General features: G+C 37.0%; 1 protein-coding gene across 3 annotated transcripts in view; it reads right to left on the minus strand.

The window, feature by feature from the left end:
* Positions 1 to 3,168: 3,168 nt before the first annotated feature.
* Positions 3,169 to 20,346, minus strand: part of LOC117989459 (mitogen-activated protein kinase kinase kinase 11-like) — a 63,151-nt gene continuing 45,973 nt past the window's right edge. For 2 of the 3 annotated variants that reach the window (XM_069503994.1, XM_069503993.1), the window contains 4 exons: positions 13,150 to 13,260; positions 12,217 to 12,352; positions 5,916 to 6,039; positions 3,169 to 5,688 (listed from right to left, as the gene is read on the minus strand). In XM_069503994.1, the coding sequence (XP_069360095.1) occupies positions 4,843 to 5,688; positions 5,916 to 6,039; positions 12,217 to 12,352; positions 13,150 to 13,260 (1,217 nt within the window). In that variant the 3' untranslated portion in view covers positions 3,169 to 4,842. The remainder of the gene's footprint in view (positions 5,689 to 5,915; positions 6,040 to 12,216; positions 12,353 to 13,149; positions 13,261 to 20,346) is intronic. The other variant, XM_069503995.1, reaches the window with a different exon arrangement.

Consider the following 20,346-nt stretch of genomic DNA (forward strand, 5'->3'; position numbering starts at 1 on the left):
CATGAACATTCACAAGCAGCACAAGAGGAACCGCTAATGCGTTGCCGGCCCTTAAAATTCCCATGCATAGTAAATGGATATAGTGTACTATGCATTTCAATTGAGTCAACCATTGGTATCCTACCTACATCTTACAACTCATAAACTCACATCTAATTAAAAATCTAAATATATGAAAAGAAAAATCAAACCCTTGTACCTAGAAAGCTGAAATGCATAGAAATTTCCTTTATAATGTAGACAAGAAATAAGGCTAGATTTTTCGACATTCCAAAGGGAGCGAAGCGAAAAAGCTAGTATTAAGATAGCATGTACTACTCGTGCGCAATAAGTTGAGACCTGGGGGGCGGTGACGCCACAGACGCGTGGTTGTGCTGTAGACAAAAATCGGAGCGCGTCGTCGTTGCGTGACGTGTAAGCAAGTACGAGACATAGGGCCGGTTGTTTCAACAAACTTTGACGGACACGTAACCTTTAAATATGGCGCTAACGAACGTAAGTAAAGAAAAAGCGTTGATTCAGCATCTATTAGCGCTAACGTTCGTTAAAAAGTTACGTTTACGTTAACCAGTGCTGGCGCCATTGGTGATCGTCAAATCAGTTCGTAACTTCATACTTCTTACAAACGGAATATTTTATTTACAAATTATAATGGAATCAATTTAATTCAAAGCTTTTAATGGAAGTTTTTTTGAAGATGAAAGAGAATTTGTAAGAAAGAAGAAGTGTTTAAAATGCGAAGTAGCAATATTAATAACTATGTATATAATTTAATATACTTAAAATGAAATAAAAAAAGGATACGAAGAAGTAAGTTAATTTTTAGGGTTAGTTTCGCAACCAAAATAACAATGACGAACAGTTTTTTGTACAATGAAGCAACGCACGTAAATTAACAGATGTTAAAGTTCGTCTACGTCTGTTAAATTTTAACGAACGTATCTTACGAAGACCAGTGGTTTGAAACAACCGGCCCTAAGATGTTAAAAAAATGGCGTTGTCTACAGTACAACACGGGAGCTTGAGGGGAAGTTACAGGGGAAGCTGGCGGAGGGTTGCATTCCAGGCGAGTCTCAACTTATCGCGCACGAGTAGTAAAAAAGACAACAATAAAGAAACAAAATTAATGTGACGGTGATCTTCTTAGTTGAAACGCATAGTCAGTCAATAAACTTAGCATTAGTTTGGAAAGTTTTCGGCAATTATTATAAGAACCGATCGACATTATCAGATCAAATCGATTGTACACGTCAATAAAATCTACAGGATGTCTTAAAATATATTTGTACTATTTATAATTCAACGTAAAAAAAACAATTAAACAAGTAGCTTTCTATGACGTAACGTAAAAACAAAATGTCGGTTAAATAAAAAGCTTGTACAGGGCACGCGGTATTTACATTTGTACAATTATTATTTTGTGCCTAAGGAGGGTATCCGCGCACAACCGTGCAGTGACAAGGCAAGGCAGTAAGCAATCTGAACACGAGGAGGAACGACTGTGCAGTGTACCTAATAAATTATTTGATTTGTACAAAAATGGATCGTACAGAACAGCAGGGCTTGTGTATTTAATCCCTAGACTGGTTGAGATCTATGGAGCGCATTTTGACTTTGCTCAGATTTAAGACACTGTTAAAACGAGACAGCGTTATATTGCAGGCATAAATCTGTCTCGTTTTTAACTAAAACTTAAGTCTGAGCAAAGTCAAAGTGCGCTCTATAAATCTGTTTTAAGACTTGCGCAAAACGCCATGTTGCAACAGATTTGATTACTCGTTTTGTGCGCACGCTTTCATGGGTATTTGATGTTTCATTTTTTTTAATAGCTGAAAAGTTAGTCCTTGACTGCGATCTCACCTAGTGGTAAGTGGTGATGCAATCTAAGATGGAGGCGGGCTAACCTGAAATAGGTATGGTCTGTGTGTGAACAAATTCATATAAAATATATCCGCTCCTGACATAACACGGTCCTATTACGTGCCCATCCCTGTCCAGTTGTGTACGGATAGATTAACGGTCGACCCTGGATAACCACTCGAAAATCGACGCATTATTAAAAATCTATGATTTATACACCGTATAGCAATCTATATATTTTGTTTTCCAGACTTCTTTAGGTTCTGGGATCGAAGGAATGTTTACTCTCTGGCTTATACAGCGTGTTTGATATAACTTCACAAATGAGGTATGTACTATGTAGGACCAAATAGTTAATGCTATAGATTCTTTTGTTATTTATGCAACTTGACAAGTAAAAACTTCAAAACTTTGAAGACTTCAAACAGTCCTTAAGCTGAAATCTATAGAGCGCACTTTGACTTTGCTCAGACTTAAGTTTGAGTTAAAACGAGACAGAATTATGTGACAGATATAGCTCTGTCTCATTTTGACTCTTTCTTAAGTCTAAGCAAAGTCAGAGTGCGCTCTATGGATCTCACCCTTAGAGTTCACAGAAGTTTTTACAAGTTCATTTCCGCGATCACCTGTTTGCAGGGTTGTCACATTGGAGTTTTTAACAAATTCTTTATATCTTCCACACCTATCTACTATATGATTGCTAAACAGTGTTTTAATCTCCATTTAAGATAATTAGATATTTTTGCCGATACTTGAAATTTCGAGTACATTTTTCATTAAAAGCTGTAAAATCGACAAAGCTTTTTTATTAGTATTATAGCTACCAAAACGTATAACAGAGTCTCGACTATAAATGTATAATAGTTCGCGATAGGTCGACATGTTAATGGGAGTGGGCACGCCCCGCACTAACCCGGTGCGGGATAGCGCGGGTGACGTGCGGGTGTGCGGGGCATCCCCACGCCTCATACCTCGACTGCCATCTCGACCTGTCGCGTACTATAGGTTTACATTGGCACCGATTCTAAGCACAACCTAATTTTAGAGTACTCGCACCCTCTTCTTACTATTGTAATATGAAAAGGACAGAAGCAGTTTGACATTTCTAAATTTAATTTTTAGATGGTAAAACCCGTGATTTTAGCACGCACTCGCGAACCTACTGTTTAAATTTGTATCGTGCACTAAAATTTAGACTCTTTAAATGTGAAAGTCATGTTCCATTCCTTTTTTAGCATTACTAAAAAGAAAAGGATGCAGATACTCTAAATTTAGTTTAGAGAGAGACTAGAGAATCGGGGCCATTAGCACAATGACTAAACCTAAGTTTAAGATTTCCAATCGAGACTCTGGCTTTCACATTACACTTTATCGAGTTTTATATTAAAATAATAATTATTCGATTTAATTTTACAAATATACAAAATAAACTACAAAAATATGAACACAACGTTTAACTGCCATTTTATTCTAAGGTCACCATTTTTTAATTAATTTTTAAGTTCAAGTATAGATCATAAGTACATGTTCTTTAAATAATCCTTAGGTACTTACTCTTATCTTTTTTTAATATACTTTTAAGTTCATCGAACAAGTAGATTTTTTGATATCAATTCCATAATTTTATTTTCATTTTCAAAATTATTATGCGAATTAAAAAAAAATTCGTCACAAAAAATAATATCATTGAAAATAATAGAAGTACACATTTGCCAAAAATAACACCTTACTAAAATATCTCGAATATGGCTTAACTTTGAACAGTTTCTTAGAAAAAAAATTATACGAGGTAGAATTACTTTGCAATACAGTTTAGTTTTTTTTTAATTCAGTGATAAAAAATCAAAATAACCGAAATTTGTTCTATATAAGTTTTATACTATCTAAAAAACCTAAATGGAATGTATTCAAGTACTAAAGTTAAGTATGCTAATCTTTATACAATTCAAAAAATGCTCGCTAAATTATATTATTGGGAATTTCTTCATAAATATAATATATTTATGGATATAATATACATACTATATGGCCAAAACCCCATCACTCTGAGAGGAAACCCGTGCTTTGTAGTGACCCGGCGATGGGTTGATCATGATATAGCACAAAACTAATTTTTCTCGAAATCTCGCAACTAAGTCCCTCGCAACTTGACACTCTAAAAAGAATAAGGTAAAAAAACTGTTACGCTGTCATTGATAACCATGAAATATACATTTAAGTAAAACTAAATCCATTGCAAAGTAACACCAAATCCTCGCCAATCCGCAACACAACAAAGTCAAAAGAACTCGCATTCACTTCGCAAATGTATTAAAAGCCACTTCCAGCGTCCAGCACGTTCCGCGCACTAAACACAACAAGCGTTCCACGCTACCCGCGAACTACATTTATAGATGGTGATCACCGATCATTGATTTTCCCCAGCGGTGATCATTGGTGCTCTGTGATCATTGATGAGTGAAGTTAAACTCTACGGGATACTCGTAGTGATGACTTTAGAGTTGTGAAGAATTGTGATCACGAATGAATAATGATCACAGTCAGTAGTGATAAAGGCACAGCGCGGCATAAAGCGTCAAAATATTATTTGAATAATTTCAGTGCATGTCACACTAGAGCGGCGCTGCACAGCGCATCGCGGCATCGATAATATTTTAACGCGAAGCGACACGCCGCGTATCGCCTCTGTAATGCGGACCGGCTTTAAGAATCCACAAATGGTGGTCACTCGTGATAACTGATCACTAAACTTACAAAATCGTGATCATTAATTACTTTACCAGTTGTGATCACAGATGAATAATGATCATGGTTCTTGACATTGTGATCGATACACTTCTTAACAAATCTACTCAGGTGGGAAACAATACACTTCTTACGTGATCAATGATCATTTGGGCAATGATCGGTGATCACAACAATTGCCAGATGGTGATCACCCTCCGATCATACGAGGTAGTCGTCGAACTTCTTAAGCCTTCGCTACGAGTGTCTCGACGGTCGCCTTTCAGTCCCTAACGCGTCCGGGCTGAACCGGACTCGGGACGCTGAACCACTGGACGCGTCCCTCGCGGACACATACGAACTGTCTGTTTCACTCAAACTGTCAGGTGGGGTCGGATTGGTGGGCGTCCCCCCTCCAGAACTCCCTCCGGACGCACTCGTCTTCTTATTATACTTTTTCAGACTAGACCGTAATTTCGTCGGCGCTAATTCCAACCCCAAATTCGCCGGCCTCTCGCTCTCTTCCTGAGACTCCTGTCTGAAATAATCTCTTGGTAACGAATAATCGTTTTTTCTGGGATACTCCGGCGTTCGGAACTCCTCTTTTCTGTCTTTGGGAAACTTTTCCCTGTACTGCCTTGATGGGGAGAATTCTTCGGGATGGGAATTGGTTGCTGAAGAATTTGAGGGTGTTCTTCTGTGGGTTAAGAATTGGGGTCGATAGTCTGACGTGGGTTCTCTATAGTCAAAGGAGCATTCATCGTAGCCGTAATAAGGGTGTTTGACAACATAATCTGCTGTTCTGTCGAAGGCGTAAGGTTCTGCACGGTAATAAAAATCCTGAACACGATCTTGGGAAGGTGAAGGTTGGAAATTTTCTCTATAGTTATGGTATAGGTCTGCTAGATGGTCAGAAGTGGAGGAACTAGTCCGTCTAGGGGATGGGGTGGGTTGCGTAGAAGTATAGTTGGTGCCGAGACCGGAAGTCCCGGAGAGGGGTTGGACAGAATGTCCGTAACCGGAAGAAGAAGAAGGATGTGCGTAGTGTGTTGGCGAGTCCGTAAACCGCATTGGTTTTTGTTCCTCGGCTTGGAGACTCGTAATCTGAAAGGAAAAAGGCAGTCTTGGAATTTAAGATCTGGACATTTTCGAGCTTTTAAAATGTGTCATATGAAATTTTACAAACTGTTGCTAATGTGTCAAGTCAACACAGGAGTTGGCTATAAAGTTTTTCCTAACTATGAAATCGGCAGTAGTTTTCTTTGTTCTAAAAAAATTTAACTACAAATAGCTAAATAAAAGAGCTGGAGTAGAGGAAATGGGGCACTTACAGGTGAGCCAGTAATGGCGTTGAGGGGCGCCCGCAAGTGCCGCGTGGGTCCGTGGTAGGTGTTATGTGCAAACCCGTACCCCTCGTAAATGGAAGGGGGTATCACTTCCGTTTCTAGCTCTGCCCTGAAAACAACAACATTATAATGCACTGATTAATTTCTCAACAATGCAATTTCTGAACTCGAAGTAGTGTTGGAAAGTTGACTTCAAGACATAGTCGAATTTATACTCGAAATATTTTTTCAAAATTGGTAGACACTGTGCTATGTGAAAGTTGTAATGTATCAAAGAAAACACCGAGTCGCCACAACGGTTTATTCCGGACTGCTCAATACAACAAATGACAGATTGCAATTTATTACTGAAATACCCACATTTAATATTTATAATATACTACACTATCCCCCCTTAAATATAGGTACATTTTAATTACAGTATTAGGTGCTAGTACACTTATATATAACTAAACAATCCGTAGGCCACTCTAAAAGATAATCATTGACACTGCTTAACTTACTTACATAACTATTTTAAATACTAAGGTTAATACTTATATAAATATTTTAAATATTAATTTTAATTTCAAACCTTATCGTAACCGAAACGAGCTGGCCGTCTTCGGTTCCGTTTATTTAGTACCGGGGATGTTCCAGTACGAGACTCGCCCCCGTCGTCGTCAGCCTCATCACTAGGACAGCTATTAAAGTCAGCTAACGCTGCCTGGGCAGATACCGCAGGATGACCACGACTGTTACTTGACGTCGAATCTCGACTGGTCTCTGCTGAACTAGAACGCAATTGATCTGCATGCCGCGTCCATCGCAAACCATCCTCAGTCTCGACCTCGTACATATTTCGTCCCCTTTTACTCTTAATTATCGCTGTACACCACCTTTTATTCTTACGAAAGTCTTTAGCCCATACTTTATCCCCTTCTATCCAACCCCTTTCCGTTCCGCCTTTTGCGAGCGCTCTTTTTTGCAACCGATCCGAAACCGATTCCACGACTCCCGATTTTAATAGGTCTAGCCGCGATCTAAGGTGACGCCCGAACATCAATCTCGCAGGTGCTTCCCCGGTAGTACTATGGATACTATTACGATAGTCGAGAAGGAATCTTTGCAAAAAATTATTTATGTTGATTTTTTCCACTTCCGCTTTTTTAAGAGCCCTTTTAACCGTTCGAACGGCGTTTTCCGCTTCCCCGTTGGAAGAAGGGTGATATGGCGCCGACGTAATATGTCTAATGCCGTTATTTTTCAAAAACGAAGAGAATTCTTCGCTAGACAGCTGCGGACCGTTGTCACTTACCAGGATCCTGCAAAGTCCAAAACGAGAAAATATCTCCTTTAATTTCACGATAGTATTTGATGCAGTCGTAGTGGACATAGGTACAACTTCTAACCATTTAGAATATGCGTCAACTAAAATTAAGTAGGAAACATTTTTAAATTCAAAAAAATCTATATGAACCCGCTCAAATGGACTCGATGGCCACGGCCACGGCACCAATGGGACTTTTGGTGGCAAATCCGCTACGTCCCCACACGTCCGACACGCTGAACACATCCGTTCCAGATCGCCATCTAGACCGGGCCAGAATACAAAGCTTCGAGCGAGCCCTTTGCATTTAACCATACCTAAATGTGAGCCATGCAGCTCGGCCAACACCGCGGGCCGCAGCGCGAGGGGCACGACCACGCGACAGCCCCACATCAAACACCCGTTCTCGACATATAGCTCGTCGCGACGCCGCCAATATGCGATCATTTCTCGGTCCGCTTCTTTAAAACCCGATTTGGGCCAGCCCGTCTTCACAAACTCTAACACTCTGGATATATATTTATCTTTTGCTGATTCTATCTTAATCTGATTCGAATTAATTGGAAATTTATTTTCAATAAATTTAATAAACGTGTCCGCGTCGTTATTACCTTCTTGTGCGTGTATAGGTAATCTAGATAAGGCATCGGCGTTATTCGCCTTGGATTGAACATATTCAATGTCGTACTGGTAACCTGACAGTAAAATAGCCCATCGAATTAACCGCCCCGACGCCATGTGCGGAATATCTTTTTTCGACCCGAAAATTGCTATCAAAGGTTGGTGGTCAGTACGCAAGATAAACTTACGACCGTAAAGGTATGTATGAAATTTTTTAACCGCAAATACTATCGCCAGTGCTTCACGTTGGATCTGACTATAGTTAGCCTCCGCCGAACTAAGCGTGCGAGACGCGTATGAGACGGGCCGTTCGCCGTCCTCCCCGCGCTGCGACAGCACCGCGCCCACCCCCCGCGCGCTCGCGTCGCACGACAAGATAAGTGGTAATTTCTCGTCGTAATGCATTAAAACTGGACAACTAGTTAATGCCACCTTAATATCCTGAAACGCCTCGTCTAGTTCCTCCCCCCACTTCCATTCGACCCCCTTTTTTAACAATGAGTAAAGAGGGGCTAATAAAATAGATATATTTTTAATGAATTTAGAATAAAAATTAACCATTCCGAGAAACGATTTTAACTCAGACACGTTATTCGGTTTCGGTGCCCTGACTACAGCTTCGGTCTTTTTATCGTCCGTCCTAACCCCGTGCTCCGATATAATAAACCCCAAATAGATAACTTCTTTTTCGAAGAAAAAACATTTTTCTTGTCGGACTGTAAGACCCTTGTCCGCCAACCTTTTAAACACAGCATTCAAGTTTTTTACATGTTCTTCTTCCGTTTTACCAGTGATAAGAATGTCATCTAAAAATACTGAAACGTTGGGAATTCCCGCTACCACTTGCTCCATAATACGCTGAAAAATCGACGGAGCTGACGACAATCCGTAAACTAGTCTATTGTAAACATATAAACCCCGGTGGGTGTTAACGACGGTATATTTCTTTGAATCATCTAAGGTCACCTGGCTATAAGCTTCCGATAAATCGATTTTAGTGAACCTTTTCCCCCCGTTTAAATTATTAAACAATACTTCGGACCTAGGTAGCGGATATTTGTCTATTTCTAGCATGGGATTTACTGTGCTTTTGTAATCCCCACAAATCCTTAGGGAGCCATTGCTCTTTAAAACGACTACCAAACACGAGGCCCAGTCTGAGGACGGTACGGGTTCTATAATACCTGCAGATTCCATGCGCTGTAGCTCCGCGTCGACGTCCCCGCGCAGCGCGAGCGGCAGCGGGCGCGCGCGCCGGTACACCGACCGCGCCCCCTCCCGCACGCGCAACGTGGCGCGCTGGCTGCGCAGCTGGCCCAGCTTGCCACTGAACACTCCCGGGTACTTACTTATGAACTCATTTTTATCAAATCTGGCACCTTTTTCTTTACCGATAGCGAGGACTGATTTAGGCACCGTAATACTCATACGCAACTTAAGTAACCACTCCCTGCCTAACAACGGCACCGCGCCTTTATGAATTATATATAATTTAAGATTTTCACTGATAAAACCATACTTAACGGGCACTATAATATAACCGACACATTTAATCTCACTTCCATCGTAGCCTTTTAGCTTATAACTATTATTATATAATTTGTATGGCTCCACTATAGAAAGGTTCACCACTATTTATTCACGAATATTATACTATATAGGTATAGCGGTAATATTCAGTATAAAGAGGTTCATTTGCACTTTACATATCTGTAATTTCAAGTTTCGGAGACACGTATTTATAGATATTTATACAATTTTAAAATGATTAACATTATAAATAGAAAACACGATTACTACATAGATTTCGTTAATATTCACTGGAAAGATATTAATTTGCACTGATCTTTACGTAATTTCTTAATTTCAAGACACGTAATCGCGTATTTTATACAGATTTATGTAAATAAAATGAAATTAATTAGGTCCCTAGCATTTTTAGAAACACAAAACTGCAAAGTATGAACTACGAACACATATAAAGATTACCATAACATAAACCTATAATACTTTTTTTTTAAACTGGTTTTACGGCTCTGGGATCTATAATAATCTTGCTGGGAACCAAAGACCAATAAAGTAAACTTAGCAAGATACTTTTTTTTTAACTGGTTTACGGCTCTGGGTTCTAATCTATACCTCCCCCCCGCTCCCACCATCAAGAGCGAGCGAAGCGAGCTCGGGACTTGGGGCACTCCGACTCGGAAGGGTTAGGTTAGAAGGGGATGGCGGGGTCTGTAAGACCCCGCCATCCTCTTCGTGAGTTATTTCTTTTTTTACCACCCAGAAAAAAGGAGCCCCGCGAAGCGGGGCTCCGTCGACGGGCCCCGGTCGACGGGCCCCGGTCGACGGGCCCCGGTCGACGAGAAGAGACCACCACTATGGTGGGGGGTCTCTTTCCTCCCCCCCGCTCCCACCATCAAGAGCGAGCGAAGCGAGCTCGGGACTTGGGGCACTCCGACTCGGAATGGTTAGGTTAGAAGGGGATAAACCCCCCCCCCCCTAACCTACCCAATCCTTAAGTTTTTTAAAACAGGCTACGCCAGAAGACTCGCTTTAAAGCCGTTTAGAAAAAAAAGTTTACTTTACTGGTCTGTAGTCTGTACAGCAGCAGCAAAAGTATTATAGATTAGAACCCAGAGCCGTAAAATCAGTAAAAAAAAAAGTATTACAGGTGTTAACGGTGGTAACCTATGACAGTATCTATTGTATTTTGCGATTTTGTATTGTGTTTGTTTAGTTTATTCTAAAAATGCTAATTGTGATTAAAGTGATTAATTTTATTTAAAAAAATGATTTTCGAGCTCTGAAATTTTAACTTAGAGTTTCAGGAGCACCCCCTTTACTGCCCCCTATCCCAATGGATGGTATTGTACTCTATAGCAACCCCATTTGTATTTTTCCGAAAACATTTCCGCATATATTCTGTCACTGATACACGATATAGGCGAACCGGTATCTATATGCATGGCCAGCCGTCTGTCCGCCACGGTTACCTCAGCCACTACCGGTTCGGATCCCGCCAGTCGTACCATGTAAAGCCCGCTGGGCCCTCCGACTCCTCCGTCGTCATAATACCCAGCCGTGCTGCCCCGTTCGTCGTCACTGTCATCGTTTCGTTCTGTCCCTTCCGCTCGATGTGCTGTATCCAGCCGGAGGACTTGACCCTCCGCTTTCCTCCCCGCACTAGGGCATACCCGCTGCAGGTGTCCAGGCCTCAAGCAGACCCTGCAAGTATAATTCTGATAGCGGCAGTCCAGCCTTGTGTGGTCTCTGCTTCCACAACAGAAACAAGCTCCGGTCTTCTGTCGATTATTTAAACCACCTGCATGACTGCCCCGCCTTCCAGAACCTTCGTACCGCCGCCGCGACTCCGTGCGCTCCGCAGCGCTGGCCGCTCGGCGCGCCTCCTGCGCGTGCACCGCATGCACCGCGCCGTCCGTAGTCCGTTGTTCGACTGCCGCAGCGTCATTCGCGGCTGCTTCCAACGCTACGGCCTTTTTGAAGGCCGACGCGAAGGTCACGCTGTCCTCGCAGAATAATCTTTGTCGCGTAGTTTCGCTGTGTAGACCACAAACAAACTGGTCTCTCAAGTTCTCCTCTAGGTTACCCTTGAAATCGCAATCCCTTGCTAAGTGTTTCAAAGCTGCCGCAAACTGAGCCACCGATTCACTCTGAGCCTGTACTCGTTTCCGAAATTTATATCTCTCTGCGAGAATGGATGGCGTTGGCTGTATGTGTTTTTTCACTAGGTGGACCAATTCACCGAATGCCATCTCCCCAGGCTTCTTTGGAGAGCACAAATCCACCATCAGTTCATATGTTGCGTCACCTACACACGCGAGCAACGTAGGCACTTGTAGGTTAGGCTTAACGTCGTTGGCAAGAAAATATTGTTCTATTCGATCGATATAGGTACTCCACGTACCCGAACTGAGATTAAACTCGCCTAATTTGCCAACCGACATCTTGCCCGACATTTAAAACCACTTTAAACCAAAGAAAACTTATTTATTAGACTGCGCCACTGTAATGTATCAAAGAAAACACCGAGTCGCCACAACGGTTTATTCCGGACTGCTCAATACAACAAATGACAGATTGCAATTTATTACTGAAATACCCACATTTAATATTTATAATATACTACAAAAGTAAATATTGTATTTAAAAGCCAAATAGAAGTGAAGCAATTCTCTAACTATGGGCCTCATAAGAAAGCACAAATGTAGGTACTTAGCGGGCGATGGAGTTTTCCTACGTGATTAGATCAAAAAACAAGAGATCCGTAGAAAAACTAGAGAAGCATCTACAAGTCCAGCACTGGATATCTACCGGTTGGTATCTGGTGCTCACCTGTGGGGCTGCAGCGTGGGATGCAGCGGGCTGACGTTGGACACTCTGACGTCATATCCGGCCGCCACGCCACCCAGCAGGGCGGCCATATTATACAGTACCAGCTCTATTATACTAGGCTTCTTGTATTTATATCCTGAAATGTGTTTAAAATAAAGCTTTAGAAAACAGTAAACCAACAAATTACCAAACAAAAACCACAGACTAAGAATAAATGATTTTTATGGGGACGACTGACTTTTATGGTTTTGTTTGTTACTATGAACTTAAAGAACTAAAGAGTACCTTTCATACTATTTTATGTGCAATTTTTATATTGTTTTCGCTGCAACTAAGCTTAAAGTTTGAATTAGAAGGAGCTAGTATAATATGATCCAATTATTGAAACTAATAATTCCAGTTTTTGAAATTTTACATTTTTATCTGAATCATATTTGAAATTATATTGTCAAAAAGGTCTTTACTTAAAAAGGTCAGTTCAAATTGGTGCATTTCACTTGCATGATTGTTTTTATTGAACCACCAACAGAATCTTACAAAATTAATTAACTTATTCAAATCCTAGGTGCTAAGTTATTATATACAACCCGTCGGACATATTTGAGCACCCGCTGGAATGCCACAGCTCGCCCATTTTCGCCTATCCAGTACCCAAAGAGCATACGTCCTACCAGTACCAGTGCCAGTACCGTTGCCAACGCAAGCACGTTGCATGACGTCATTAAGCCATGTCCGCAGATATTTCCGACGGGTTGTAATACAAAATTATCTTGTCTTCTGCATTTTTTGTCAAACGATTTATCGTGGAAGTAGTTTTTGGCAAGACACTAAATTATATTATTATAGTCTAAAAAATTAACATGTTGGATATATTTAAAATTTTGAGCTTCGAAAAACACAGGAAAGAGATAAACAAGCATGGGATGATCTCACCTTCAGTGGTGTAGAGCGTGGGCATAGGTATCGTATATCTCGAGGAGGAACTGAGGGGGAATTCAGGCCCCCAGTCGTCCGGACTGAAGTCTGTGTAAGGAAGAAAACAACCTAGGTGAATGAGAAACATACCAGTTAGTGGACCATAGCTGTAGACAGGTCATATAGATATCCTCAATCATGTAAACAAAACTGACTGGTTTTTTTAACTACCTTGCCTTGCGTTTGACTGCATTCACACCAAACAGTGGGATAAAGCCTACGACGGTAGAGCACGCCTGCCTAGAAGCTCTCTTTTTTACAATTTGTGATAGCCGGTCGGATAGAGGTCGGGGGTTCGATACCGGGTACGCACCTCTAACTTTTCGGAGTTATGTGCGTTTTAATTAATTAAATATCACTTGCTTTTACGGTGAAGGAAAACATCGTGAGGAAACTTGAATGCCTGAGAGTTCCCCATAATGTTCTCAAAGGTGTGTAAAGTCTACCAATCCGCAAATGGCCAGCGTGGTAGACTATAGCCAAAACCCTTCTCACTCTGAGAGGAGACCCGTGCTCTGTAGTGAGCCAGCGATGGGTTGATCATGATGATGATGAGGCATCACAACTAAAAAGAATAAAATGAAACTTTCAATATTTTGAGTTACTTTTTTTTCATCCAATAATGGGATCCAAATTGAGAATTTGGCAGATATTAAAAAATATCGTTATATGTCAAAATCCATGAAAGTTCTGCTAAACACGAAATCCAATCATCTGTGGCCTAAGTGTCCGTATTCGAGACAACCGTAACTTTCGAAACAGAACTTCGAAAACGTTGTCAATTTGTTTACATGATTGAAAATTTCTATATGACCATAGAGCTTAGTGCGTGCTACGATGAGTGTAAAAATGAGTTATGTGATCACAAATATAGAGTTCAGTCACTAAGAAAACTTATTAAACTGAAGCTTTTCTACGTATCGTTAACACATAGTGGAGAAAAAAAAATCTTATCAAAAATTTAACCTAATAAGTAAATTAAAAGGTATATATTATGGTTAATTAATTCAAAACTATCACATTTCATTTTTACATCGAAATTAATAAAAATATGTAAGTAAGTATTATGAAATGAATCTATTTTTATCATATAATATAACAAGTAACATAATGGTTATATTTATTTATATTATAAAAACTTTATATCATATTATAAATTGTTATTGTTAATAAAATAACTTAAAATTCAGTTTCCGAATTTCAACTGATACAATATAACATTCTGTAAAATAAAATAAGTTAGAGACAGACAAAAGGTTAGACTATTTCTATTATGTAGATTTTATAAATGCTTTGATCACAATCACTCGGTTCATACATTTTTAAGTGACAAATATGTCCTGTTCGTTAGACACAGGATAAGAAAACAAAAAATTACAACAGAAAAAAATATATACAAAAATATATTTAAAACTCGCTTACCTAACCTATGGGTTGTGAAACTACATGCAAAGTGTAAAAGGTGACTACGCATGCCAAACAGTTCATTCTAAATAATAAGAAGCAACATAAAAAGCAACAGTATAAATAAATCAAAGTTTTATCATACTTACATGTGCAAAAAAATTTTGGTCATGGCACTTTGTTTAAACTTCGGCAAATATTATTTTTGTTAATAATTATGTTCATTGATTATATTATATAAACCAAAGATGCACAGTTCCTTATAAATGATACTCTTAAAGGTGTATTTTATAGCACGTTTTAGTCGAAAATCAAAAATACCCTCATTTTCATTATTTGTTATCATATTTTTTATTCAAAATTTATGTAATGAAAGTAATTAATTCATAGCTAATAGCTAAAGCTTTGCCTAATTTTTAGTAGGTAACGAAATAACTGCAAATTTATAATTTTAGTGCCTCTCTTTAAATAGTTTTGGAAAACTGTATATCTTAGGTTTTTTATATAATATCAATTTTTAGTTATTAATCTTAGGTTTTTTATATAATATCAATTTTTAGTTATTAATTTGTAAAAGTCCTCAGATTTTGCCTTTCCCTATTAGATAGCCGGAGTGAGATAAGCAAGCTGTTTTATTTATTTTTTAATTTAAATTCAATTTCTACCTTCACCGTTTATTTATATTTTAATTATTTTGATCCTATATTTAGGCTCTGTCTATGTCTAATTCGGAGGGTAGGTAGTTCTATATTTTTTTTAATGTTAAGGGTAAGTTAGTAGCTATCAGATTAGTAGACCCATGTTAAAAGAATAACACCAGCGTAGATTTTATGGAAAAGGTTTATTTGATATATAAAAAAGTACTAATAATTATAACTATAGAGAACCAGATCACCAAAGAGTTTTCTTTCGTCTATAATAATTAATTTAACATTAGACAAATTACTTTTTTTCGGTATTCACTGCTCAGCCACCTTATTGCCAAACTATTTTTATTCAATGAAATTTTGAAGACACATCATAGAAACTAATATCTGTGTCTGTGATTTGCCAGAATTTTGTAATAAAAGTTGTAAATTTAAAAGTTACTCGGGCTCAAAGATTTACATACAAATCAAATCGTATGTAAATTAATAAACCACCTAAACCTAAAGATATACTTGGTACAGTCAATCAACGGAGACGTTATAGGCAGAGCAATTCTGCGTGGACACAGGGGAAACACGAGGGAGGGATTATACCGACCTGCAGAAGTCGGAAGAATTAACTTTGGTTATTAATTTACTTAGAAGTCGTTCAGGTATGTAGGTGTTATTAGAGCCGGCTCGTCCGCTAACATGAAGTGCGTTGACTCACTACATGTATTCACTCTGTGGTTAAATAGTAAGACTATAAAATTGCATTTTTCAGCCAATAGTGGCAAAATATCAGCTAAGCGGGGGATTCCGATTGTTGCATTGATTGTGACAAAGATTGGCAATAGGGGGCTGGTCAATATCGTCTGAGCCTCTCGTTTTGTCAATTCCACCACCAGAGGAACTGTTATCGGATGTTACAGCGGATATTTTGCTTTGTACTATTATATTAAATTTTTTATCTACCGTTAAAAACTAGTTTTGGAAGCCTATAGGACTCATCTTAAAAAATCTTAAAGTAAAAAAATATATAATGATAAAATTTTTTCTAGGTGAGAAATAATTCGTGTGACGTCACAATGGAGTAAGAGACTACTTTGAAACTAAAATTTTATAATCATGAAGATAATTAATATAACGTGAATATTAATAAAACTTGTTTCTTTCCAATAACGATTTAATATTTAAGCACTCAATTTCGATTTATCTAATCTTTTTAATTTTTAAATTAAAACATTGATTTGTCGAAATATCAAAAACAAAATAATTCATCGATTAAGTATATTTTTACAAAACTTTACCATCATATAGACTTCCAAAATCATTTAATTATTATTATACCATTGTAAACATTTGAAAGCGTGTCGGGGAATAGAGTCGAAGCGAAAATTAACTAATGAATAAGTAAGTACGACAAATACATATATAATAATAATATTTCGACTTAATATAACGTATTTTAGCGTAACTATGAACTGAAAAGCATGCATAGCAACTTATTTTTTAAACTAAATATACGAAAAATCAGGCCGGAAGCAAACAAATGCTTACAATTTACAAATTATGAAAAAAACAACTTTCAAACTAATAATATAAAATAAGGATACAATAAAAAATAAAATACGTTAAAAAAACTAATCTGAACCTACGTAAAACGCACTCAAATCTAAAACAAATTCGACGTATCACACAACATTCACTTTTAAAAACAAAATTAATTACTAAAATTTAACTAAAATATAGTTTTTTATTTGTTTACATTTTTAAAACAGCCAATATTTAATAATTTTGTAAGCACTTTTGTGACATTATTGTGCGGTATAAAGTTTAAATCGATCAATTTCTAATGATGTTGTCTAGCATTCTAGGAACCTTTGGAAAAAAATTAAGATGCAACATAAATAATTTTGGTTTTAGCCATAATTTTAATTTAAACTAAAAACCGGTTATACTTGTTAAAGAGTTAAATCCTTTTAAAATTAATAGTAACAATCAAATGTATTCGTTTTTGTTTGGTTATTACAATTATTGTTTTTTATCTTTTGTACTTTAAATATAAAAAAGTTTTAATTTTGGTATTGACCGAAATTATTTACGTCTCATTACATTACTGCAAAATACAAACTTGAAAAGGCAAAATATGTACTTACAAGGGTATGGCAGATTATCTTGAGAGGTTCCTTAAGTGCAGCAAGAAAACAAAACAAAAATCATTGAAAATCCTTTTTCGAGAAATAAATAAGTTACTTTGCCATCAAAAAAGGTTAATAACAAACTTTTTTTGTCATTTTTTTCTCTATTTTCTTGTTTTGATTAACCTTTTAAAACGCAACGTGTAACTTTTTAAACTGGCAAGATGCAAAAGTTTATTTCAGTCCGCCTAAATTAACATTTATCAAGTCTTTATTAAGATTTTTTTAACCTACAACTCTATGCTATAATAATTCTAAAATGCCAACCATTCTTATCAAACATTTCTAACACAACGAATAGCTATTTTTTTTTTTAATTTCCGATTTTAAATTAAAAAATAATAATGGCGACTTCATGAACACAAAATACTATAATCTAAAAGTACTCAATCAACAATACATTACATATGCCCTTAATCTAAATCCGGATTTCAAACCAACAGACAAAACAAAAAAGAACGTCCATCACGAAAAAAACTTTAAAAAAAAATATTATGAATTCTAGATTTTTTTAAAGTAATTGAATTTAAATCGCACCTAGCTGTCAACCAGTCTCAAATAAGTATATAAGTAAATCTACAATTGATGCAAAAACGAATATTACTTAGTTTTGAAAAAGTGCAGTTCTATCGTTTTTTTTAATTGAAATTTTTAAATTAAAGCTAGGCCTTATCTAATTACTATACAAATCATAACCGCGTGATTTGATTTAGATTTTTTTTGTTGATTTTTCTCTTTAGTAGATTTATACGAGTAAATACGTAATGGTATACTCGAAAATAGGCTCATTTTTATTGGTAAAAAAAAATGCATTCTGGATGCGAGCGACTTCTGAAACGCACTCCATAAGCATGCATATAATTTCAATTCTATTTTATTTAAATCACAAGTTAGCCCTTGACTGCAATCTATTTTTAGCAAACTTTATTTAACACTTCGGCAATGAGTTTATTTTGTTAGTGATTCTCTAAAATTGTTATAGTTTTAGATCTAATCATAGTTTGATGTTAATTTAGTGTGCAACGATGGGTTTGGCATATAGATCACCTATAAAACCCCTTAAAAATATCACGATTCGGCATGCATTTTAGACGTTTTGCGATCGATTTTACGCTACCTAGGAGGTATCCCCACATGTTGTACATTCTACGAACAACTTTATTTATCAACTAATAAAAATTATTTAAATTCCCCATGATTCGATGCTTGGTTTTTAAAATTTTGTCTGTTGAATAGAAATGCGGTTTAAAACTACACCTAGTGAGATAAATGCGTTACAAACGGAAAATATTTTAAACGGGGAAGCTATGTTTGCATATACTCAATATTATGTCAATTCATTTCGTATACCCACCGGTTACAAAGTAACGAATTATTGCATTTTATTCATTGTTTAGAGATACATAGTTTGGGAAACACGGACAAAACACTGGTTCTAAATGCTACGACTAAATATACCTAAGAAAAATAAGTCTTTTTTACTTCTTTTTTAATCTTAATCTAATCTTATGTACTAGTATCAAATCCTTGGAACTTCGAGTGAAAATAATTTACATTACACATCACATTGCTTAGGGACGAGTAAGGTTATGATAGCAAAAGTATTTAATTTAGGGACTATTTATTTATTAATTACGTCATAGAAAGACCTAGCGCGCAATACGGTAAATTTCCGTACGTTTTATCAAAATCTGTAAACTATAGAACTACATAGAAGTGCGCGCACTCCGGAATTAATTCTCTAATTTACGGATTTTAAAACGCACCGCAACTCGCCGCGCCGCAGTGCGCGCTCTCTCGTATTTCATTTAGGAACTATTTATTTATTAATTACGCCACAGAAATTATGACTCTAATTCTTCATATTGCGTCTCTAATACTTTGACAACCCTGTTCTCACACATTTGAAACAATTTTTTTGAATAAAAATTACAAGTGTGGTAATAAATAAGAGAAAATATTAAATGGCTTTCATCATAACAAAAGGACAGGACTGGTTTGCTTTGATATTTTTGTTCATAAAATTAAATTGAAATGAACCTAAATTAAAAAAAAATTGCGGCTTTTTCACAATATTACAGGTGGAAAAGGCTATAATATGTAATAGCCATAGCTATAATGAGCCATCTTTAAACGCTAACAACTTGAAGTATTTTTACACGAATGAATAGGCTGTACGGTCATGGATCTTTGTCTGTCCCGAAGGCTAAATGAAACCGAAGTTGAAGTGGCGTGAAGAACAAAGGACCTACGGCAGCCATCTTAGAACGTTCTATTGCATATTGTTCCTGACAAATGCGTTGAAAATCGAAAACTGCTATTTATTCTTGGGAAAAGTTTTTATTTTATATTATATTACTACTTTTATTATATTACTTACCTTATTTACGAAATATTACCTATCAACAAAAATTATGAAAAATAGTGGCTAAGCAATTATTAGTTTTAGGATCTGTTACATCGGAATTAAAATCATTACGTGTGACGTAATTAATACTATCCTTTTTAAGACGAATTTATATTGTTGATGTAAATAACAGGACAATTAATAAAGAAATCAAATGCAAATTGTACGAGGAATGTTAGTAAAATGATATGTCTTTGATATGGCAACAAAATTTGTACATTCGCTTACTAATTCCTAGTCGGTGTTCATGATAGGTTATACCTGCCTGTTCAGTTATTTTGCTAGTTTCAAAAGAGTTGATTTACTTTTGAATAAACATTACAAATTTGAAACATTTGAATCCTACAAAAGATAGCTAAATAGAATCTTGTATTTTTTAAACTAATACTTATTACAATTTTTTTGTAAAAAAAGATCGCAGACCACAAAAAAAGAATCCCATTTTAACACACAGGTTTTATGTGCTTTTTGATCGCGAATTATTACAAAGAAACTGCTGTTATTACTATTCATCATC

The sequence above is a fragment of the Maniola hyperantus genome, chromosome 16, assembly GCF_902806685.2.
Source record: "Maniola hyperantus chromosome 16, iAphHyp1.2, whole genome shotgun sequence".
Lineage (NCBI taxonomy): Eukaryota > Metazoa > Arthropoda > Insecta > Lepidoptera > Nymphalidae > Maniola > Maniola hyperantus.